This window comes from Drosophila persimilis, unplaced genomic scaffold (assembly GCF_003286085.1).
Source record: "Drosophila persimilis strain 14011-0111.01,24,50 unplaced genomic scaffold, DperRS2 tig00000652-arrow-arrow-pilon, whole genome shotgun sequence".
Classification (NCBI taxonomy): Eukaryota; Metazoa; Arthropoda; class Insecta; order Diptera; family Drosophilidae; genus Drosophila; species Drosophila persimilis.
This window is the reverse complement of record NW_020825329.1, coordinates 1642987-1667688: the sequence shown is the minus strand read 5'-3', so window position 1 is coordinate 1667688 and position 24702 is coordinate 1642987. Positions and strand designations below refer to the sequence as shown.

Genomic DNA, 24702 nt, shown 5'->3' with positions numbered 1-24702 from the left:
GCAATCTGATAGATATGGTCATTTTCTATGATTGTGCGTTTTTAGTTTTCTCAAATCTTCAAGAATCGGATACTCAAAATGAGTATTGGGGTATATTAGATTTGTGGTGAAAATGGATGTGTGTAACGTCCAGATGGAATCGTTTTCGACCCCATAAAGTATATATATTCTTGATCAGCATCAATAGCCGAGTCGATTGAGCCCTGTCTGTCTGTCCGTCCGTCCGTCTGTCTGTGGCATGCACAATTTCGACTATACGAGAAAACTAAAAACGCAGAAGATGACTATATCTTCTAGAGTGCAAAATCTGGACCAGATCGTATAATTATTCTAGCCAGAATCAAGAAAACAATTTCATTCTTTCTCGCTCTGTCACTCTCTAACACATAGGTTTCATGGTCGGTTTTGCCGATTGCAAAATATGAGTTCAAGGATCTCAGAACCTATAAGAGCCAGAGCAACCAAATTTGGTATCCACACTCCTGTGATATCGGACCTTGACCGTTTTGTGTCAAAATTTCGACGCACCCCCTTTCGCCCCCACAAAAGACGAAAATCTGTTGCATCCACAATATTGCAGATACGAGAAAACTAAAAACGCACAGTCATAGAGTATAATCTGGATCAGATCATTTTTATAGCCAAAAGGAACAAATCGATTTGCAGTGGCTACGCAGCGCCCGACGTCAAGCTCAGACTGGTTTTCTGTCTCTCTCGCACGCACTCTTTGTCGTGTCGTTTAATATTAGCGGCGTCTGCCGGAGGAGAGCCATACTGACTAAGTATCGGGTATAAATGTAGAGTTGCGGTGTCCGCATCAACTCATTACGTTCTCCCTCGTTTTCTTTCGGAAGGCTGCTTTGATTGATTACAATATTTGTGGATCTTTTCGGACCATTTCAAATACTTCAGGGTAATGACGTTGACAAATTGGTACACTAAATTGCTTCGTGTACTGGGAAATAAACTGCAGAATTGGCAGCGCAATGGCTGTTCTTTGCAAAATCTTTTTAATATTTCAACAATCTGAACATTCTTTAATTCTGCATCTCCCGAGCATGGTGCATTCTGATCTTCTGCGAGGAGTTGGCTGGACGCTACTATCGGAAATAGCTACTGGCTGCTCAGCTGAACTCGCTGGGGCAGGGCTTGCAGCCACAAAACCTTCAGGGGAAGAAGTTATTATAGAAGTTTACTAGTTTTACTAAATTACTCACCAATGTGCGAATCCTTCTCTTCCTCACCATTACGTTCTATTTCCATTTCCACCATATCGTACAATTATTCAGGATCGTCGATTTCTTCCACTGAATTAGAAGGATATAATATAATATTGTAATATACGCTTATGTCAGCTAACTTTTCTAATTTACCCATGTGTGCACCCGCCGTATCTTGCTACTCTGGCCCGTATCACCCGGCGAATCGTGCGTCTTCAGTCTGGTCGAAGAACGTGCTGAACAGTTCAACTACAACGATTGCACCGAGCGCCGCAGTTTCATCGGCATTCTACCATGCACCAGTCACAACTCTGTAGCTCCTCGAAAGGATCCATTAGTTTTTCTGTACTCGATAAAGTGGAGGAAATACAAGTGGAAGATCTTAGCCTACATTCGTAGGCTAATTTCTACAATAATTAGCAATTCGGTTTTAGAATTAAAGAAAGTTAAAACAATTAACTAAGTATATCGTTCACCTCAGCATCCTCCTCTTCACTGTTATAATATTTGGCAACATTTTACTTGTCTGCACCACCATATACAATTTTAGACAGGGTTAAGATGTATTCAAAAATTTTAAAATTAAAAAACAAATCTTATGCCGAAAATTAAATTTAACGTTTTTATATGCAAAGTTTTGACTATACATAGTTTTGTCTGAACACCCGTTCCACATCAGCATTTCACGATGGGAGAGTCAGCATTTGAATAGCAAAACTTAATAGAATTGTCGGAATTTTCCCATTTGAGCATTTTATCGTACAATGACTTTATACTATCAAAGTCGGTGACCTTACCATCTTATGGAATAGTATCCGAAAAAAGTGTAAGCAAGCAAAATCAGGGTTTAAACCATAAATCTTTTATTTAAGGAACATTTTAGCACAAAGGGTAGCGTTTGTGCTCCCTACACAAGGCTATGCAAGAATATTTGCGAAAATTCTAACATAGAAGCCGTAAATTCCCGTTAAGTTTTAGTTTGAGCGAAATTATTATAATATATGTATGATCATTATATTTGAGTTAATTTTTTTTTTTTATCAAAAATAATGATTAAGTCTAAATTTCATCAAATTACTCAAAACTAATGATGATCACTGGGTTAAACCTTAAAAAAGAAGAACCTTTAATATCATGGCGGCCATTGTACAAAAAATAAAGATTTTGGCGTAAATCATGAAGTGGGCCAAGTTCGTTTTTTCATCGGTATATTTTGATAATGAGACGGTATATTTTGGTATATTTCTGAAGGTCAGAACGTATATTTTAACGATAGGTGATTTTCTGATTTTCTTGCCACCATGTCTACCTCACACACCTTGCAAATTTTATACTTTTCATAACATTTTCTAGTATATTCCAGTATATTTAAAGATGCGGTTTGACCTCACCCTCGGCAGAAAGCATCAGCATCGAATTCCTGATCGTTTTCAATCAAAATCTCAATTTTTTCAAAAGTGTCGAAAAAAACGGGCAAAACTGTTTGAAACGTACACAATTTCCCTTCTGGTGACGCCTTTGGTAATAAATATGTAGGTAATGTGTAGTTTGAGTGTAAGTATCATGTAAAGAAATGAATTTAGTGGAAATTGTTGTTGAGCTTCTAATTTAAACCTTTTTTTGTTGTAAGCAATGCAATAAATATTAAAGTTTAAATTTACCCAGTTTTCTAGAAAATTTATTTTATAATCGGATAAAATTATGTGGGCATGGCTAAATGTTCTATATATCTAGTAATAATCAACGGAATATCAAAATCGAGGAATATGTATAATATAACTAGAGCTCGTCAGTATATTTACGGTATATTTTGAAAATGAGACGGTATATAAATTTATATAAATATAAATTTCTGACTGTATCGATAGTATCGGGCTTATTTAACTAAGATTGGAAGTCTATTAGAGGCATTTTTCAAGCAAAATTAAATAAATCCTTATTTGTATAAATCGGGGATCTTATATGGTTGCAAGGCTGAATGCTGAGCGATCTTCAAATATCAAAAGCGAAAAAAAGCAGTAGCAATAGCACCAAAACATTGATACTATCGATAGTGCCATCGATGGTTTGACATCTCTACACTGAACACCAAGGTGACCGTTTACGGTATTTTTGATACTTTTCGGTATTTTTTGGGGTCCAAAATGAGCCGACGGTATATTTACGGTATATCGGTATATTTCGGTATATTAAGCACTTCTCGGTATATTACGGTATATTTAAGATGGTAAAAATTTATCTGCAGAATACACTCTCTCAAATTTAAAAAGCGTTTCAGTCAAATTATATTTCTACTTTCAAGACTATATTTTGCCTATAATAAATAGATTTAATATCATTTTTCAGTCTAGCAAAGCTTTAACACACATAATATATAAAAATGTGTCTGAAACTTATAAGTTAATGTTAAGCTGTTATTTGAAAGACTTATATATAAGGAATACTGACTTAAATTTCGTAGAATTCCAAAAAATGAACTTGTGCATTATTGTAAGCCTCGAAGTGTCAAAATTAGAAAGAAATGAAAAATATGAATTTTTTCAAAGAGCACAGTCATTTTTGATCGAGTTGAGTATACAATTAAAGAAAAAGTTGCCTTTTAACGAGAAGGTTTTTAAATTTCTCTCATTCCTAAACCCTGAAGACATAGTCAATGGCCAATTTGCATGACCTGTATAAAAGATTTCCTCAACTTATTAAAGATCCGCAGGGAATCGATAGTGAATTTGTCCTCTTAAAAAATGATGAGGTTCTTTAGTTTATTAAAAACACCCAAAAGTCCTGGCCATTTCTGGTATACATTGGGACAAATAAAAGATTTCAACAATGAATTAAAATATGAAAATGGCCAATCAAGTAGGAAATAGATTCACCAATCGTATAAAATTATGATGGCATGGCCAAATGTTCTATATAGCTAGTAATATTCGTCGGAATATCAAAAACGAGGTATATGTAAAATAGAACTTTAATTCGACAGTATATTTACGGTATATTTTGAAAAAGAGGCGGTATGTTTCGGTATATTTCTGAGGGTCGGACGGTATATTTTATCGAAAAATTCGCGGTCACACTGCTGAACACATTGCATGTGGAAATTAATAAAAAAAAAAGTAGATTTTGGATTATAAAAACATTACTAGAAATAGAATTTAGTTTTTTGCTGTTCAATAATACACTTTGGGTGGAGACTTTTGTTTTTTTGTACATAATTGCTTCGGTACGGAACGTACATATGCTCCAGGTAAATCAAAGGGTAAGACGAGGACTTGCGAACTAAAATTACATGACATATTAAGCCAAGTCGACGTTTTCGGGTATTTAAAAACATACTCTTAATGTATATATCGGCCACTTTTATTTTGTTAAAAGGTATTTCCCTTTGTAGAATTAAATAAACTATTAAAGCCAGATGCACGTTTTTTTGTACAATAGGGTGCCTTTGTAAGAGGTTCTTGCTCATCTTGCTTGCGTCTTGCGTCTCATCAGCAAACGGCAACGTCGGCAAATATTTAGAGCTAAATTGTTGTAAAGATTTAAGACAAGAATCTAAGAGAAGTAAACTGGTCGAGACCTATGTGCATACGTACATACATATGTGTATGTATGTGTATGGATGCGCGTTTGGACACTTGAAATTTTCCTTAGTTAAGCTCGAACAACATTGTATATATTTACGTACATATGTACATATACATATACGTACACATTTCTATATATCTCTGAACTTGGTACTTACATATATATTTGAATGTCTTTTTTAGTTGACACTTGCAGATCAAACATTTCTGGAAGTAACAGCTTGATCCATTTACAGGTAAGAAGGTTACAGCTATGCGGTATTATTAAATCGGTCATTTGAATTTGATGCATACTCTCCCAGAGTCAGATGGTTGTGTGACGACACATTGCAGTGGGACAGAGATCGCCACAGAAATCGTCAGCATAGCGGCTAGATTAACCGTTTGGCGATTTCAGATACAATCACACTTTTAGGATTATTCGTAATGCAACAAGCTACGCCAAATTTATCAACACAATCCGATATAGCTAAAGCCATGCAGCCTCATTCAGCACAAAATATGGTAAGTGAAACCTCAAGCAGATCCACAGACACACTTTATTGCGGTAGATGTAGATGGCTGGCGACAAAGAATTCCATTCCCAGCTTTTATCTAACTTTGACTTTAAAAAACGCTGAGTGATGCGAAATATGGCAAAATCCGTTAACCGCTCCTGACTTAAGATGATGGAGAAGTTTTGATAATACTATGTAAATAGGTTATATTTTATAATTTTCTCATATATCAAGGCACTTGGTACCTTACCTTACCTAAAAAGGTAGCTTAACAATATACAAAATTTTTTTTAATGGACGTCTACGCTTATGTGTACATACATATTGATATTTTTATAATATTTAAAATTTAAAAAACATTATTTTTTAATTGCCATAAATCTTATCTGCCAGTAATAAGTGTTATAATATTCGGATCAATCGAATATTTGTTCTATTCTATGATTTTGTTCAATTGTGATTTTAATTTGAATGTTTCCCTGGCTGAAATGTCGTTAAAATATTACTAGCAAAAGAAGAAAATCATTTATTGTTATACCTGGTGTACGTCTTGCATTTTTGTTAGAAAAAACTTTGTTTTTATAGGTAAAGTCTGAAGTTTATTTATTTATTTAAACCTTTAATGGTCATATTATTTTGATCAGTGAAGCAAGCCAAGTCACTCTATCCAGATTTGTTTTGTTTGTGCTGTTGGACATTTATATTTTTGGCCAGATCATAGGGCATATAGCATAAGTCTGATGTAATTGATGGAAACACCATTCTAATAGAGAACTGTATTTATACTGGGTTAAACTACCTACAATTTACAACTTACAAAATTCTGATGAATTTTTTTTTCTGCGCTTGGAAGTTGTCATGCAATGACTACATCTTACAAGAGGCGATGCAATTCCAAGCATTCCAAGTATTTTTCTACGGCCGACATATTCCTAAATAAGATCATGATTCTTATGAATTTGTAGTTTAATGGCGAAAGCATGTTTCAAAATGTCATCTTGGAAATAATTAAAAAGTTTGGGATGCCGCTAAGTGTTTAATCTAATGCTATATATCAGTGGAAAGCAAATAGCACATTATCTAGCTAAAAGTAAATGCTTTGAAAGAAAATTGCCCGAAGTCGCCGCTGGTGATCGCTTTCAAACCCCGAATTCATTAACACAATACACACAGTGATTGGCTCTAGTGCGCACAGTAGACTTCTGCGCTGAGCGTCAAGATCTAGGCTCGGTCCTTCGTCATGCTGCGACCGCAACTCTAAATTTATACCCGATAATTAGTCAGTAAGGCTCTTCTCTGGCAGACGGCGCTAGCATTGAACGAAAAAGAGTGCAAGAGTGACTGAAAATCAGTCTGAACGTGTCGTATAATTTTTGGCTATAATAGTAATCCGATCTGATCAAGATTCGGCTGGTAGATATGGTCATTCTCTATGATTGTGCATTTTAAATTTTCCCATATCTTCAAAATTGTGGATGCCACAGATTTTCGTCCTTTGTGGTGGCGGAAGGGGGTGGGGCCAAATTTTTAAATGCACTTGTGCAGATTGGATATCACTGTTGTTGCTCTAGCTCTTATAGTCTCTGAGATCTAAGCGCTCACTTAGCGATTGGCAAAGCCGACCATGAAACGTGTGTGTTACAGAGAGACAGAGCGGGAGAGAATGAAATTGTTTTCTTCATTCTGGCCGTCTGAAAGATAGATAGATTCTCTACGACCCTGCGTTTTTGGGTTTTTCGTATCTTTAAAATTGTGGATGCCACAGATTTTCGTCCTTTGTGGGCGCTAGGCGCTCATAGAGACGGAAAGACTGACGGACGGACAGACAGATATGGCTCTATCGACTCGGCTATTGGTGTTGATCAAGAATATATGTATATACTTTATGAGGTCGGAAACGCTCCCTTCTATACTCATTTTGAGTATCGAGTATAATTATCTGTTCAACAAAGAAACCAAATCGGAATAGCATATAGTCGGAATGGTCGACTTTCTTGGCATTCTGATTAGTTGATGTTTTTTAAATTTTCCTTTTTGGATTTCGATACTTTTTCGCCCTTATTTAAAAAAAAAATTTTATTTGGTTTTAATTTAAGAGTCTAGAAAACAATGTCAACTCTTGTGATCTGTTGTAGATATTGCCAGCCAATAAAAAGTCCAAAAAGTATGCTCCACAGGTGCCGCCCACAAAGCCACAGCCTCTTCAGCAGTCCCTGCAACAGCAGCACAGCCACACAGCGTCACAGCCACAGTATCCGATAAATAAGGCTTACAATGTGGTTTCAATACTAAAGACTTCAACGCCGACCACTCACCAGTCAGCCCACCTGACGCAGCAGCAACCACAGCCCCATCACCTTCAGCACACACAGCAGCAGCAACAGAGCTACGCTAACGTTGTGAACAGGCCCATGGCTGGAGCAGGACCAGCAGGATCCCAGCAGTCTACTGTACTGTGCAACGGCGCTAACATAATGACTGTGAACAGCTGTCCGTTGAACTCTGGGGAATTGAATTCAGCCGCTATTTACAATATAGCAAGCCACAGGGCGTTACCTGGCAACCTTGATGGAAACCTTCGATTCATGAGCGTTCCAGACATGAATAAAAATGGCAACTGCGTCGGCAGCGGTACAGTAGCGGCTAGTAACAACTCTCCCGCCGGAGTGTGCAACGGTTCCAGTACTGGAAGCAGCATTGGTGTCGCTATTGGTTCAACCGCTGGGACATACATGCACGAAAAGAATCTTGTTGGTGTCGGCGTAAAAGTCGGCGTCAGTTGTGTTGATACTAATAGAAAGTTCGATTTCAAAAACAGCAATCTGTTGTCAAGCAATAGCTTCCAAACAGCGCCGGCAGAGGTAATCCAACGGAAAAAGCACTGTAGACCCTATCTCCTTGGGTCTTCAACTTATCATTTATTCTGACACCACACCCAGCATATAATATAGGTTGTTCAATAATATAGGTTGTATACTTGAAAAGGTTTAAAAATCAACTAAACGACGTATTATTGCTAAACTGCAAGGACTCTTAATCTTCGGCGCATCGAAGTGTGTCGTATGTCCGAGTGCGAGTAAAACTGGTCCTTCACTTTCAAAGCTATCTGCCCCAGAAGCAAGCCTTCTTCTTTTGCTTTACGATTGGACATTTTCATTTTTATGCTGTCTTTGTCGAGAGTAATTTAATGTACACGAAAACTATTTAAAACTAGAACAAGTGAGATACATGAGATTGGATTCTTGTGCTCAAACTAGCTCCGTTTTGATATACATTTCTCCTCAACATTTTTCAATATTGGTATACAAATAAAGATACTTGAAAATAAAACCTTTTACGAATTCGTAAAAAACACATATTAGAACCATATTTAAGGTGCTTTTATTATTTAATATTTATTTATTTAATAAAAAAAAATTAAACAAATCAAACAAATTATGTATGCCAACCACGGATAATAGTACGAAAAATTAGATTTAAAATTTAAGCTTTGTCGTTAAATATATTACATTTTTTTTAAACTCATTTTACATATTCTTTTACAGTACGTGTCAACGGGAAACAACAGTTCAGGAAACACCCGTTCAAATCAACAAAGTGGAGGCATATTTCGAGGACCACCCCCGGCGTCTAATGCTCCGCGTGGCGGTGGCGCCGGCGGAACCCGTCACGTCCATGTGCAACCTATGTATCAGCAGGCAATACACCAGAATATGGTGTTGCAGCCGTACACTCAATACAACCCGCGACAGCAAACATTTCCAACTTCTCACCTGCAATATGCACCTGCTCCAATGCCCTACTACCAGTACCAGTACGTGCCGACTCTCCAGCAGCAGCCGCCGCCGCATACACGTAGCGCCGTGACAGTTAATACAAATGTGGGCAACACAATGCAACCGGTACAGTCCGGACCCAATGGGCCGCTGGCTGGTCCCGGTGCCTCCTCGACACAGCTGCAGCTGCTTACAGGCACTGTCCAACAGGGAGCAAATACTGTCATGGGTGTGGGTGGTCCTGGCAGTGGTGTGGGGCAGGTTGGTGTGGCTCCAATGGTCGGAGTCGGTGTGATGCCAACCAGCGTGCAACCGCAATCAGTTCAAGTGCAGCCAGCGAGTAGGCGTCGACATCAGCATCGCCTACAGATCATCGATCCGGCAACTAAAAAAAATATATTAGACGATTTCGATAAGGCAAGTTATTTATCATTGACCGGCTGGAACCTTTAAATCTTTACGATATTGTTTAAATTTATTGTTATAACAGAGCAACTCGACTGCGGACAATGACTTCACAGAGCAAACAGCGTCTTCAGCAACAGTAACAGCTCCTGACGTTCTGTCCGAAACTCCCATTTGTATTCCAATACAGGATTCGGTTGGTATAAATATTTCCAATAACGTAACACTGCAGGCTCCAGACTCGAGAACCAACGCTCCTTATACTATAGGTGAGAATGCGTTACGTATCTGGCTACATACAATTTTAATTCTTGCTCTCTTTTACTTTTCAGAGCAATTGCCTGTACAGCGCCAAGACATCGTGGGTCAGACTCCAATCGTATCTGCCATGTCCGATGCACCATCTGTTGAAATATTGCCAACGCCTCAAAAGGGAAGAAGCAAAAAGTACGTCTATGAAATGAACTAAATTCAGCTAATATTCTATAGCTATTACCTTCTTTTAGAATTCCCATAGTGTCTCCTAAAAACGCCTCTGACCCCCATGTCTCTACCACTTGTAAGTAAACGACACTAGTATTATCATATAATAATTTTAATGCAAATCTACAATACAAAAACCAAATCTCATAGATTTTTACGATGTGCCCAGGAATGTTCTAGGGAATATTAAAGTCATTTTACTACAGTATAGGGTTTTTTGTACAGGGGAATATTTAATTGGTTTCCGTAATGATTGTAAGAGGAATCGATTTCATCAGCCATCGTTTCTTCTATTGGAACTGTCTGACTTCCTCCCTTGCGAAGCCCAAACCTCCTCTCTGAGCGAGTCAGACGCTCAATACGCGAAAACTCACCAACACAAAGTACAGAAATAGGAAAGATAGGCAGACGACAATATATACATAAATATAATAATTAAAAACACATTTCCCCTTGCTTACAAGGTGGATTCAATGGCTATAATCAAGGAATACATAAATTATCTACTTCCATGTAGTTTTTGAAAATATCAAAACAAATGTCAAAATTGTGGATGCCACAGATTTTCGTCCTTGTGCGGGCGAAAAGGGGCGCGTCAAAATTTTTGAAATAAACTTTTAGCAGTGCGTATGTCTATCACAGGAGTCTGCATACAAAATTTTGTTGCTCTAGTTCTTATAGTCCCTGAGATCTATGCGCTCAACGGAACGGACAGACGGACGGACGGGAACACGGACAGAGAGACATGACTATATCAACTTGGCTATGTATGCTGGCAGTCTTTGAGCACTAGGCGCTGAAGGGGACGGACGGACAGACGGAGAGACAGACAGGGCTCAATCGACTCGGCTATTGATGCTGATCAAGAATATATATACCTTATGGACGTTACACACATCCACTTTTACCACAAATCTAATATACCCCAATACTCATTTTGAGTATCGGGTATAACAAAAATTAAAAATATGACAAAAATTAACTTTTTATACCCGATACTCAAAATGAGTATTGGGGTATATTAGATTTGTGGTGAAAATGGATGTGTGTAACATCCTGAAGGAATCGTTTCCGACACCATAAAGTATATATATTCTTGGTCAGCATCAATAGCCGAGTCGATTGAGCCCTGTCTGTCTCTCCGTCTGTCCGTCCGTCCCCTTCAGCGCCTAGTGCTCAAAGACTATAAGAGCTAGAGCAACGATGTTTTAAATCCAAGCTTCTGTGATATGTCACTGCTACAAGAATATTTCAAAACTTCGCCCCGCCCACTTTCGCCCCCACAAAGGACGAAAATCTGTGGCATCCACATTTTTAAAGATACGATAAAACCAAAAACGCAGAATCGTAGAGGATGACTATATGTTCTAGATTGTAAAATCTTAACCAGATCGTATAATTATTATAGCCAGAAACAAGAAAACAATTTCATTCTTTCTCGCTCTGTCTCTCTCTAACACTCAGGTTTCATGGTCGGTTTTGCCAATTGAAAAATATGAGTTCAAGGATCTCAGAACCTATAAGAGCCAGAGCAACCAAATTTGGTATCCACACTCCTGTGATATCGGACCTTGACCGTTTCGTGTCAAAATTTCGCCACACCCCCTTCCGCCCTCGCAAAGGACGAAAATCTGGGGTATCCACAAATCTCAGAGACTATTAAGGCTAGAGTAACCAAATTTGGTATCCGCACTTCTGTTAGATCTCACTATAAAACGTATATCTCAGAATTTTGCCCCAGCCCCTTCCGCCCCCAGAAAGGACGAAAATCTGTTGCATCCACAATATTGCACATTCGAGAAAACTAAACACGCACAATCATAGAGAATAACCATATCTATCAGATTGCTGAATCTGGATCAGATCTGATCATTTTTGTAGCCAAAAGCAAAATATCAATTTGCAGTGGCTACGCAGCGCCCGACGTCACGCTCAGACTGATTTTCTATCTCTCTCGCACGCACTCTTTGTCGATTCGTTCAAATGAGCGGCGTCTGCCGGAGGAGAGCCATACTGACTAAGTATTGGGTATAAATGTAGAGTTGCGGTCTCCGCAGAAACTCACAACGTTCCCCCTCGTTTTTTTGTATGTTAAACGTTCAAACGTTCCAAATCCCTGCTAAAAATCCCTTGAATTGCGCCATCTAGCGGATATTCCAATTGACGGAAACTATCTATATTGCTTTATCAGTGCTGCTGTGATATACCGGAGCCAATCCATTTCTCTCCCAATCTCTGTAATTGGGCTTCACCTTGATACTTCATCGCTTGCATTTGATCTTTTGACTGATCTTCAGATAATGTAATGTGTTGCTGTTGGTCACCGTGACCCTTGAAATCCAACATCATCTGGTGCATCATCCTTTGTACAATATTTGGCTTTCGAACTCCTCGATGTCAAGCCAATTCTATTTTTAGTCTAATTTTTAGTTCTAGACACCAAAAAATAGTTCCTACGGCCCCTAGCTCCCTCGCAAATCGTGAAATGAACAGCACGTGTCGTTTGTATTGATGGACACTTGAATAAATTTTGAATACTATTATTGCCCGCTCCTTTTCCCACATAAAACCGAAGAAGATCGTTTATAATCTACAATTTGGAGGATACAAGAAAACTGCAGAATCATAAGAAGGATCCTTATTTAGTAGATTCTCTAAATCGGTGCGATCGGAAACCTCTCCATATCATAACATAAGGCGGATGCTTTACGGTGGCAATAGAGCAATTTTTCTTATTCGACTATTCAGAAGTGAATTGTAAAGTGTCCCTGCTATTAAAGACATCGACGTTGAATAGCTTGAGCCGGAATATCATTTGCAAACCGTTGCTGCACCTCTGATGCTATGCCTTTACATATGTACATATTTATATCACTGAAGTTCGACGGCCAAAAACTCGGTATCATTCATAGGAACTTTAAGTTACGTTCATATCATTAAAAATGAATTTATTGCTTTTAATTATTTTAAAACGTTTTAACCAATTAACCAAAATAGAATCTGTACAACAAAATTAATTGAGCTTCTTGTAATAGCTTTTTTATGCCGACGTAAATGTTTTGGGTGCTAAAACGATTTGTTACGTTACGTGAATTTTCGTAGTAAACAACAATCCGTATTTGGAGGTTGGTTTTCTTTGTGAACCACTTAGAATATCTTACTAAATTTGTCAATCGAACAAAATTCGACATGACTAGTTGATTCGCATTTCTTCAGACCAATTGACGATAGTCTTTTCTGCGGGCTATTGTTAAATTATGTCGTATCATGCAATATTGAATCTATGCTGGTCTCTTTAATGCCCAAAGATGCCTGCATTTGTCACGGTATGTCCCATGGTGACCTTGCGGTCCCTAACTCACAGTATACATTTAAATTGAAATCAACAATAGCTTTTGGACGACAGTCACGTGACTCATCCTGCAGCAATGGATGTCCACGATTGAACTCGTACCAGTTTTTCGTAGTGGCAATGCATGGTGCTACATCGTCAATAATCGGAGTAAGTTGATTGGAGCATTATTGCCTTGAAAATCAACGTCGAAAATCGCATCCTGAAACAAGCCATCAGAATAATTTTAGCTTTTCAAATAAATTTTTTTGTTTGTTTTGTTAACAACCGTCGGGGCATCGTGTTTAACAAGTCTTGGAAGGCGGCTAAAGCTTTTTCTAAATTTTTTAAGGGGTTGAATTGTCCTCTATCCCCAAAAACTTCGCCTGAAATTATGCCCTGAATATTTTTCGACTTCAGAAACGGCATCTTATATCGTGCAACATTTTTAGGAGCGTTGTCCTGCTGAAACGTTCAATTCGTTCAACTCTTCTGCAAATGACATAAGTTCGTTTTCCAGGAGATCTGTCACAGACCGTATAAATTAAAGTTTTTATCATCGCTAAAAATTACCTTTTCAAATTCGCTGTCCCAAAACTTATATCTTTCACAGCGATATTTCATTAAATAAGTTTTTATTAAAAGCAGTTAACGACTTAGTTTTTCCCGCGAGATCATAGGCGCGTCCGACTCAAAATGTAAGTATATGCATATTTAAGTACATGAAAGTTAATACTAGTTCTTTAGATGGGCCGAAAAGAAGATTGCCTGGAATCTTCAAAAATAAGGGAAGTCTTCGGGAAGCTGCGAAAAGTTTAGGGCGCTCGATATATTTTGTTCAGATTGATATTGATATAGATAATATATTATGGAGGGACTAAACAAAAATAAAACTTTTGACTCCGGAAGATATGTACGGCGGCCCAAAGGCAGGGAATTCGACGTCCGGTACACAAGGAAAATGGTTAAGCACGTGTTATGAGATTTCAGTGGAGACTGGCCGCCTACTTTTTACTTGTATGCCAAAAACAATCGCTAAATTAATACAAAAATAAGGTTGCTTTACCCCGTATGCTAGCATATGTACGATTACTTATAATACGAAAACAATGAACAAATGTTGATACGCTTCGCGTTTTCGGCTTTGTAGAATTTCTGTACTTAATTTTTCGATCATCCCTTGTTTTTTTTTTTTTTACATTTTATCGATCACAAACTATATACTATTTGAGGTGATAAATGCTTATGTCAAATATTTTATAATCGACGGTAGGTTAGAAAACTAAAAGTAAATTTAATTTTTTCATTGTGTTTACTATAAAAGTTGTTTGAGTCGTGAAAAAAAGCTCAAAAACATCTACTTATTATTTTGACCAGTAGTGTATAAACAAAGTGGAAGCTGAATTGGCATTACGCCTCTATGCCCAATGACAACCTTATTCAAGTAAATTGAAGACTTGAAACCTAGAAAGGTTAGTACCCCTTGCTCAAGGTCCGTCAAATGGAAACCCCCCACCCTTCATTATAATAATGGTACCTCACTCGAAATCGTGTTATCAGAACACAAAATGAAATTTATCATTATTCGAGGGCGAAAATGATTTAAAGTAGTTTAAACAAGACAACGTCGTCGCAACATTATTGGATGAATAAGTTGAACTTGGGTGTTCAGGTGACAAGGAAATACAATTTTTTCCGACATTGTATGATATTAATGACAATTGGTGTCATTTCAAGATTTAATTTCATTTGTTTTTTCTTTGGCTCTAATCACAATTTTGCCTTACTGATTTGTATACTGCTCTGCCGAGGAATAATAAACTTTTAGCATCGTCACTTCTGGTCAGTTCTGGTCACTTCTGTGTGGGTTAGTTCATTCATTAGTCCGCACACATGTCCGATCGCTGTGCGTAGCCGAATAATAATTGATGCTAGTGTGTTTAGACCTTTTCTTTTTAGATTGCTAGCGAATAGTGGCAGTCGGTCGGCGGACGTCTTTCTCTGTTGCTCCGTTCGCAATTCAGTTCGTAGCAAATTGGTTCGATGTGATCACTTCTGGGTGCCTGAGTGTTAGTGCGAGTCGATATCATCTGTGTCTATCTATAGCGCCTAGGCAACAACGCGACAGTTGGTCGGTAAGACAACGCACGTCTAACGTGAATAAGTATGAGTATACTTATATGCGTGTATATAAGTATGTGATTAAAATACATATATACAATCGTATTTATATGCATATGAACATATATATAATGTTTAATTTTTGGGGTGACGCTAGTACCGCCCTGTAGATTATGACTACATTGCATATTTTTCCTTTAATTTGTATCTGTATTTTTTTTTTTATTATATTTTGCAATTGGGTTTGGTCAATCGTGGCATATATTCATTTAAAAATAAGATTATTTGAAAGCACTGAGGATCTCCACTAGGTATAAAGGTGAAATACAAGAGTAAATTAGTACCTCAGATTTGTATATGAATGACATATATTATATAGTATAAAACACTAGATGAAACCACCGTGAATTTGTGCAATTGTTGTACCCTTCGACCTTTATCCACGCATAAAGTGTATATTTATATTCCTGCTTAGTACTTAGAGCTGTAGATATAAAAAACAATCCCAATTAGACTAGCTCGACAGATCTACATATCTCTACATTTGCCTCCTTTTTTCATAGTTATGCCGAATTGTATACAAATGAATGGCTCTAAGAACAGCTACCACAGGAAGAACCTACAACATTCACAAAAATATCAAACTATTCAAGTTTTTAAAGGAGCATCGTTTAGTCAGAACGTTCTGTTCGCTGTAAGGAAAATATAAATCTACTTTTAGGGGAATACAATATGTTACACAGGTCGTGAACCCTCACAAAGGTTGCGGTCCTATATGCATTTAATGACGTCTAAAATATACTGCAATAAGCCGGCATTTGAATCAACAATGCTCAAAATGAACGAATGCCACTACGAAAAGTTTGACCGATTACTCGGACGCACAATATTCGAATGAAGAGGAAAAGAATGAGTCTGAATTATTGTTTCTCTGCCTGTGCTTACTCATATTTACAAAAGAACACAGGGTCTTTTAATTGTTGAAGTTTTGCTGTGCGTAAGGAAAAGGAGAAAGAAAATTTAAGAAAAACAATGTAGCAATGAAGTACACAAAGTTGGCATAAAACCATTGGAGTAATTCAAATGTTTCCGGCAATGCTATTTCTTTAATTTCGGTTCGTTTTTGCACAATCCTTAATGCTTGCTCGTATAACTCATTCAGTCCAATTCGAATGCATTCTATTAAGAGAACCAAGTATATCTCTACTGCATACTCTGCATATTACTGCATAGAGAGAAAGCTTTATCGTTGTCCTATATCATCCCTTTCAGTTGGGTTTCATCCATTATATACATAATAGATATGCACCGTTATGTATTTGAAACTATTTGAAACCGAATTGACAAACATCAAAAGGCGTACAGTCTTACGCACACTCAATTATTTTCATCTGTGCAATTTTACATAACCCTAAAAGAAATCATTTTTCTACGATCTAAGCCATTCTCCAATTTTCTGTGGTAAGTATTGGATTTTGTTGTGCCTTTTCATAGAAGACCCAAAAGACCGAAAAAGTGTCCGCAAACGAAAATTAATTTCTCAAGGGGTCATGTGAGAGTTAACATTTAAACGGCGGCCGACTGCCAGTCAGTGTTGCCATTTTAGCCTATTTAAGGCTAGATCTAGCTTATTTGAAAACGGATATGCAGCAAATTCACTTCGAGGGGTTTTTTTTTTAAATGTCTTTGTCTTTGAGACTTTTCCAGGGGCGAATTGTTCTAGTTTGTGCAGCAAATTTTTCGGAAAGCCGCTTCCTTCACGAACGAAAGGAAACAAAGAATAAAAAGTTGATGCAATAATTTAATCCAGTGTTTTGAGCTGTATAGACCATTCCGGGCTGAACACATATTTACGTTTAACAGCACCCTGTTTTTATACCGGATACTCAAAATGAGTATAGGGGTATATTAGATTTGTGGTGAAATTGAATGTGTGTAACGTCCAGATGCAAGCGTTTCCGACCCCATAAAGTATATATATTCTTGATCAGCATCAATAGCCGAGTCAATTGAGCCATGTCTGTCTGTCCGTCCCTATGAGCGCCTAGTGCTCAAAGACTAAATGCTAGAGCAACGACATTTTGTATCCAGACTTCTGTGATATGTCACTGCTGCAAGTGTTCCCCTACAAAGGACGAAAATCTGTGGCATGCACAATTTTGAAGATACGAAAAAATTAAAAACGCACTATCATAGAGATCAGATCGAATAATTATTATAACTAAAAGGAAGAAATCAATTTTTAGTGGCTACGCAGAGAAAAGTTCGAAAAGTTTAACTGTTCGTGATCCTTTTTGGACCGACACCTAAACGAAACCTGAACTCGAAGTCAGAAACTTGCATTCGTAAACTATGTATGTAAATACCTCTGAAACCGCATATTTCAGAGTTGGTTCAATTTGGTTGGTGCCAAGGTATATGGTTCAGAGGATAATTTTATTCTTGTCCACGCTAAAATTGACATAATCAGACTCGCTAACCAAATATTAACTGTGTGTCACTTAAGGTATTGCTCCTTAAGGTGTCTCCTAGGAGAAAGCAATCGTCGAAATTTAAACACAAACCCAGTTGAGTTAATATTATGCTTCCTGTCAGTTACAAACTGTTTCACTTCCGGATCTAAACAAATACGAAAGAAATCAAAATTAAGATTCAATATTTACATTTTGCACAGTAAACACAATTAACAAATCAAATGTCTACTTTGTCATTTATTTTCTCCAGCTGATGCGGATGATGCAGCTGCAAAGCCAGACGCTGCAACCAAAACAACCAAGGAGGCTACTCAGCAAAACCTATCGTATCAGACTGCATCCACTTCCCAGCAGAAGAAGCAGGAGCCACCGCCACAGATCACAGCGGAAGTGCCAGTCGCCGCAACGGAGGGAACCAACATTGTTACCTCAGCTGCTGTGCTGCCCACTGAGAACCTTTCATCCGATTTGCTAAAATTGGAGATATCAACAAATCTGTCTGTTGACGTTGTTGAACTGTCGGAGACGGCGAGCATTGATACCGCTTCGGTGGGTTCCGTCGAAGCCAAGTCGATTCACACAGTCCAAGCCATCTCACAGAACACCTCTTCAACCGAAATATCAGAGGCCGCAGCTGAGGAAACCCAGACCCACCAGAGTGAAATACAGCAAACACAGCCAGAACAAATCTTCGAAAGTTCCCCTGATGAGACTGATGAAGCGCCGATGGCATTAGCAGAAGAGATTTGTGGCGAGACCCGACCATCCAAAACAGTAGAAGAAATAACGACTAAAGAACTTTTATCAAAAGGTGCAATGGATACGACGCCTTTCTCTGAGCTGGCACTAGAGTCGCAGTCCAGTGTTGCCGCAGAAGATCCAGAGCGTCAACCTGAGACAGGTCCAGAGCCAGAGACGGAGCCTGAGTCTTTTGCCGATCCTCAACTCCAAGAAGATATTAAACTGCAACAGGAACCAGAAGCCACTGGCACAGCCACAGTCTCAGAAAGTGTTTTATCATCGTTGATTAATTACAATGAGGGTCAATGGTCACCCAGCAATCCCAGTGGCAAGAAACAATATGATCGCGAGCAGTTGCTGCAGCTGCGCGAGGCAAAGGCCTCGCGTATACAGCCGGAAGTAAAGAACGTTTCGATACTGCCCCAGCCAAACCTAATGCCGTCGTTCATCCGCAACAACAACAACAACAAGCGAGTGCAGTCGATGGTTGGTGTGATTGGAGGTCGCAACAGCGAGTCGGGAGGGGGTTTCATTGGCAAACAGGTGTCGATGTCGGGTGTGCAAAGTGGAGGTGGTAGGAGCAGCATGAAGGGTATGATACATGTCAACCTGTCACTGAATCAGGACGTGAAACTGAATCAGAACGAGAATGCCTGGCGTCCTCGAGGCGTAAACAAGTCTGATAGTAGTGCAGACGTTAAGGCCACTCAAGAGAAGGATGAGTTGGTGAGACGGGTCAGGGGTATTCTGAACAAGCTTACCCCCGAGCGTTTCGATACGCTGGTCGAGGAGATAATCAAATTGAAGATTGATACGCCCGAAAAGATGGACGAGGTTATTGTCTTAGTGTTTGAGAAGGCCATTGACGAACCAAACTTCTCGGTTTCGTACGCCAGGCTGTGCCATCGCCTTATAAGTGAAGTGAAAGCTCGCGACGAGCGTATGGAGAGCGGCACTAAATCAAATCTAGCACACTTCCGGAATGCCTTGTTGGACAAAACGGAGCGCGAGTTCACGCAGAACGTCTCACAAAGTACCGCAAAGGAGAAGAAACTGCAGCCAGTTGTAGACAAGATAAAAAAGTGCAACGATCCGAACGAAAAAGCCGAGCTTGAAGCACTTCTGGAGGAGGAAGAGCGAAAAATACGCAGACGCTCCGGAGGCACGGTTCGATTTATTGGGGAGCTCTTTAAGATATCTATGCTGACTGGTAAAATCATATACTCCTGCATTGATACTCTGCTGAATCCGCACTCGGAGGATATGCTTGAGTGCCTCTGCAAGCTGCTGACAACCGTCGGGGCCAAGTTTGAGCAGACCCCCGTCAGCTCTAAGGAACCGTCACGATGCTATTCGCTGGAGAAGTCCATAGCCAGAATGCAGGCAATCGCTTCCAAGACCGACAAAGACGGCGCCAAAGTAAGCTCCCGCGTGCGGTTTATGCTCCAAGACGTGATAGATCTGCGCAAGAACAAATGGCAATCGACACGCAACGAAGCACCGAAAACCATGGGACAAATCGAAAAGGAGACCAAGAACGAGCAGCTATCAGCGCAATATTTTGGTCCGCTCTCCGGCACTACCCCCGTTGGGTCCCAGGGAGGATCGGGAAAACGAGACGATCGCAGCAATGCTCGATTCGGAGATTCTCGTTCTGGCAGCGGCTATTCCGGCAGTCACAGTCAGCGCGGGGACAATGGAAACCTGCGACACCAGCAGCAAAACAACGGAGGCGGAGGCAGTGGCTCCAGTGGTGCTGGTCATTCTAACGGAAACAACGATGACACATGGCATGTACAAACAAGCAAGGGCAGCCGCTCTCAAGCTCTTGATAGCAATAAACTGGAGGGTCTGGTAAGACACGTTTTTTTCACTTATGTCATCAATAGTTGTAACAATCGGCCAGAATCAGAACTACAGTCGATAAAGGTTCGCCTTGCTCTGTTCGTTTGGTGTCAAAAAAGTCCAAGTGGACATTGCATTCCTTTCTTGTTTTAAATTTGTTAAGTTACACAGTCCATTAGTTTGGTTGTTAATTTATTTGCTTTCTTCTTTTCAGAGTTTACACATAAGCCAAAACATAGAGAACAAAAAAATGGGTGGTCTAACTCAATTTATTTGGAATTTTGAAGCTGCGAGACAATCTTCTGCTCCCACAACTACGCCATCCAATCCCTTTGCATTGTTGTCGTCCCTAGTGGATAAGAATAGCAGCGAACGGGATCGGGATCGTGACCGTGACCGCAGTGGCCCCAGAAACAAGGGATCATACAACAAGGGATCTATGGAGCGTGATCGTTATGGCGATAGAGGTTTGTTTTTTCGTAAAATTTAACTCAAAGTAAATGCCAATTATTTAGGTCTCAACTCGAGAACTGGATCATCACAGGGATCGCGTGAGAATTCATCCTCTCGCGCTGGACAGCAGAGTCGCGGATTGATAAACTCTTCAGTTCAAAAGTCTGCTAGTCACTCAAAATATACACAACAGGCTCCATCAGTTCGAGTTACTGGCAAGGTAAGTAAAACATTCTTAATTAATTTTTCAAATCTAATAAAATGGAAAAGATTCAGACGCCATGAATGATATTGTATGCTTGGTCTCCACTGAATAATTTTATAAATATTTAATTTACAAATAGGCACAAAGCTCACTAGGAAGTTCCGCTGTCAACGTTGGAGGCCTTTACAGAGGTGGTGATCAGCAGTCGGCTGCGTCCAGTTCCAGTGCCGCTGCAACGTCAGTTCAGATAAATCGACCTATGGCCCCTGTGGCCGTGTTCAGCGAGCCCAGTGATGCCGACATGAAGCTGATCAAGGCGGTTGTCTCGGAAATGATAGAGCTTTCCGCAGCCTCCAAGGGTGTAAATCCGACGGTAGTTGCGTGTATGAAACGGGTACCGGAGGACATGCGTTGTGGTTTCTTGTACTACATATTAACGGATTATTTACATCTGGCCAATGTGGGCAAACAGTACAGGCGGTACCTGGCCATTACCGTGGCGCATCTAATACAACAGAACTACATCTCCGTGGATCACTTTAGACTGGCGTACAAAGAATTTGCCGAGTGCGCAAACGATTTAATTTTTGATATTCCAGAACTTTGGCTGTATATTCTGCAATTTGCCGGTAATATAAAAGGATGACCTCCAGTTCTAATAGATCACTAATCGATTCCTTCGTAGGACCACTAATTGTGAAGAAAATATTGACGGTATCAGATCTGTGGAACAAAAATCTGAAAGACAACAGCCCATCAAATGTGGGTAAAAAGTTCCTCAAAACCTATTTGACATACTGTACACGAGAAGTAGGACCGAGTTTCACTCGTAGTATGTGGATCAAGTTCAACCTGCACTGGTCCGACTTTATGCCTGACAACGAAGTTATCGATTTCATTGAATCCAATGTAAGTTTGTTATGCAATAACATGTAATCTCAATTATTTATATGTAATTTGAAACAGAGACTAGAGTATGTGGAAAACGAGTCGAAACCGCCAGTGATTGAGCAGCGCGAAACACCAGAGAAGCACGTTAAAAATGTGATAGAACATATAGAGCATTTGCTAAAGGAAGGAGCGACGGCAGACTGCATCATCGATTACAGTAACGTAAGGCTCGAAATTGTTTGAAGTAGTTTAATTTAATAATGAAAATAATTCCTTATTGAATGTTGCTCTCAGGGAAATATTTTGGTGGCTGATAAACTGTTTATTAGAGGCTTGACTGAAACGTTGAGTAATTTTGCAATTGTGTACAAGGACAACAGTTACAAACTAGAGCCCGAAATCTTCCAAAAGTTTTGCATACCAGTTTTGCAGCGATACATCGACTCGCATGAAGATCATCAATTGGAATGCCTCTATGCTATGCAACTATTGGTGCATAGCTTAGAGCATCCCAGAGGTATGAAAATAAATACATATATGAGCACATAGCTTTATCATTTTCATAATTTTTTGATTGGCTTAGGACTATTAAGTGAACTAATTGGTGAGCTATATGATGCCTATGTTATACAGAAGGAGTCGCTATGTAAGTGGCGTGATTCAAAGGATCAATCAGCAGGAAAGGGTAAGATGCAGTTTAAGAAGATTTACAAATATACACGCTTTGTCATTCATTAATTTTCCTTTTTTTTCGTTATTAGGCGTTGCTGTTAAAAGTCTTAATCCCTTCTTTAACTCATTATTCAATGATGAAACCAACTAAACAGCACAGTACTCGGAGAGCTGACATAGACAGCGACTTAGGGGAATAAAAAACAAAAACAATATATTTAAATTTGTAATAAAATTAATTAAACAGAAAGCTGGTTTGTGAAGAGAGCTCTTTAAAAATATACCTATGATTCGATATGGACTTATCTCAATATAGATATTGCGGTTCTTGCATTACGAGTACATGCAATAATATGAAAGTGTATAACATATGTAAAATAAAGCAAACCCAGAGGAAATTTCTAGTTATAGATGGTTGCTCTTACAATATAGCTATAGAACACCACAAAAAGGGACAAGAAATGCTTTGGCTAGTCTAGTTCGCCAATACGACTAAATAGACAGCTACAAAATGTACGCAAAGGCGAATTTAGAAAATTTATACCAATCCCAATTTGGAAGTGCAAAAAAAAATTAAAGTGAAAATAGAATTTCCCAGTACAGCTTATAGATTTAACTGAATAATTGATTATGTTTCTATCTCTAAGAGATTATCCATCTATTTGTAACTTGAACAGAACGATAAAGTTTTAAATATAATGTTTTTAATGGTGAAAAACGACAAACGGATAAATTTTACATGCGTATTTTACTTTAAAAATTACATATTTGTAATCCGTTTCATATAAATTTTAAATACATCCTTATAACATTGGCGAGCTCTTTGTTTCGGGAATAAATAAAGTGCTGAAAAATCAAATAAATTTAAAAAGGAAACTAGCAGTGCCAATCCAGTAAAAAAAAAAATAGAACGTCTAGAGGCTCCAAGGACATCATAATCCGACCGTTTAAAAATTACTTCGAAAACACTTTTTCAGATGCAAAAATACTCACATGTAACTCAGATTTACATGTAACTCATCACTCAGATTAACAAGTTAAAAGGTAGGTAACAACCGAAATATTTTAATATAGTATATCAGTAATCAGTATGACTGTTCCATGATGCACGACAAAGAGTGTGTCTACAATAATGATCCGATCTGATTTAGATTTTGCTGTCTGCAAGGTAGGGTCATTAAGAATGATTATACGATTTTTATTTTCTCGTATCTTTGAAATTGCCACAGATTTTCGTTCTTTATGAGGGCGTGTGAAAATTTCGAAATAAACTTGATTCAGTGTGATATCAAAGGAGTCGGGACACAAAATTTCGTTGCTCTAACTCTTATAGTCTCTGAGAACTAGACATACAGACATGGCTCAATCGACTATTGATGCTGATCAAGAAACGGGGTCGGAAACGCTTCCTTCTGGGCATAACACACATCCCCCGCACAATCGAATACACCGCTATACTCTTTTAGAGTATCGGGTATTAAAAGCTCGACAAAGAAACATTACTTTTAAATTAGGCTTGAGGTAAGCACATTAAAAACCACTTCATAAAAGACGCGATTAATCTATTAAGGTTGAGAGGGATCATATAACAGCCAGAATTATCCTTTGAATGTCATCAACACAAAACAGGTTATCAGATTCTGTCAAAGTGGTCTACAACCCCAGAGGTAGATAACCCTGCGGAATAGATTCTTCTGAGTCTAAAATTGGCAATTGGCTTTGCAACAGCCAAACATTTCCAAGACCCACTTACTCTGATAAATTTGGAGTCGCTACTGACGAACATCAAATATGTATGTTTTAAATTTTGCCCAAAAAGGGATGTGATCTGTGGGATACACAAATATTTTAACATTACACATGGGCATTTCCGACAAAAAGTCCACAATACACATTACCTTTGATCAGAAAACATTAAAATAAGCAAAAGTTCACTTTTTTGGTATTTTTATAGTCTTGTTTTTCTCTACTATTATCTCCCACGTATGTATATTATCTCGGATCTGG

General features: G+C 38.7%; 1 protein-coding gene across 2 annotated transcripts; it reads left to right on the top strand.

Annotated features, from left to right (window-relative positions):
* Positions 1 to 4397: 4397 nt before the first annotated feature.
* On the top strand, positions 4398 to 22996 carry LOC6603486 (eukaryotic translation initiation factor 4 gamma 3). Of its 2 annotated transcripts, XM_026991028.1 has the most exons (17): positions 4398 to 4464; positions 4985 to 5037; positions 5104 to 5305; positions 7434 to 8159; positions 8844 to 9491; positions 9565 to 9748; positions 9812 to 9926; positions 9986 to 10038; positions 18139 to 20483; positions 20689 to 20941; positions 20990 to 21147; positions 21272 to 21761; positions 21818 to 22041; positions 22099 to 22245; positions 22318 to 22540; positions 22607 to 22708; positions 22785 to 22996. In XM_026991028.1, the coding sequence occupies exons 3-17, from the start codon at positions 5228 to 5230 to the stop codon at positions 22844 to 22846; spliced, it is 5808 nt and encodes a 1935-aa protein (XP_026846829.1). In that variant the 5' UTR covers positions 4398 to 4464; positions 4985 to 5037; positions 5104 to 5227; the 3' UTR covers positions 22847 to 22996. The 2 variants fall into 2 exon arrangements, with proteins under 2 accessions (XP_026846829.1, XP_026846828.1); XM_026991027.1 differs by lacking the exon at positions 7434 to 8159 and having other exon boundaries at positions 4401 to 4464.
* The last annotated feature ends 1706 nt before the right edge of the window (positions 22997 to 24702 follow it).

Excerpts from the sequence above, each read along its gene's own strand:
- LOC6603486 (XM_026991028.1), top strand. The coding sequence starts at position 5,228 with ATGCAACAAGCTACGCCAAATTTATCAACACAATCCGATATAGCTAAA. Across the intron at positions 9,927-9,985 it reads CAAAAGGGAAGAAGCAAAAA|AATTCCCATAGTGTCTCCTA; the intron begins GTACGTCTATGA and ends ACCTTCTTTTAG. Across the intron at positions 20,942-20,989 it reads TGATCGTTATGGCGATAGAG|GTCTCAACTCGAGAACTGGA; the intron begins GTTTGTTTTTTC and ends CCAATTATTTAG.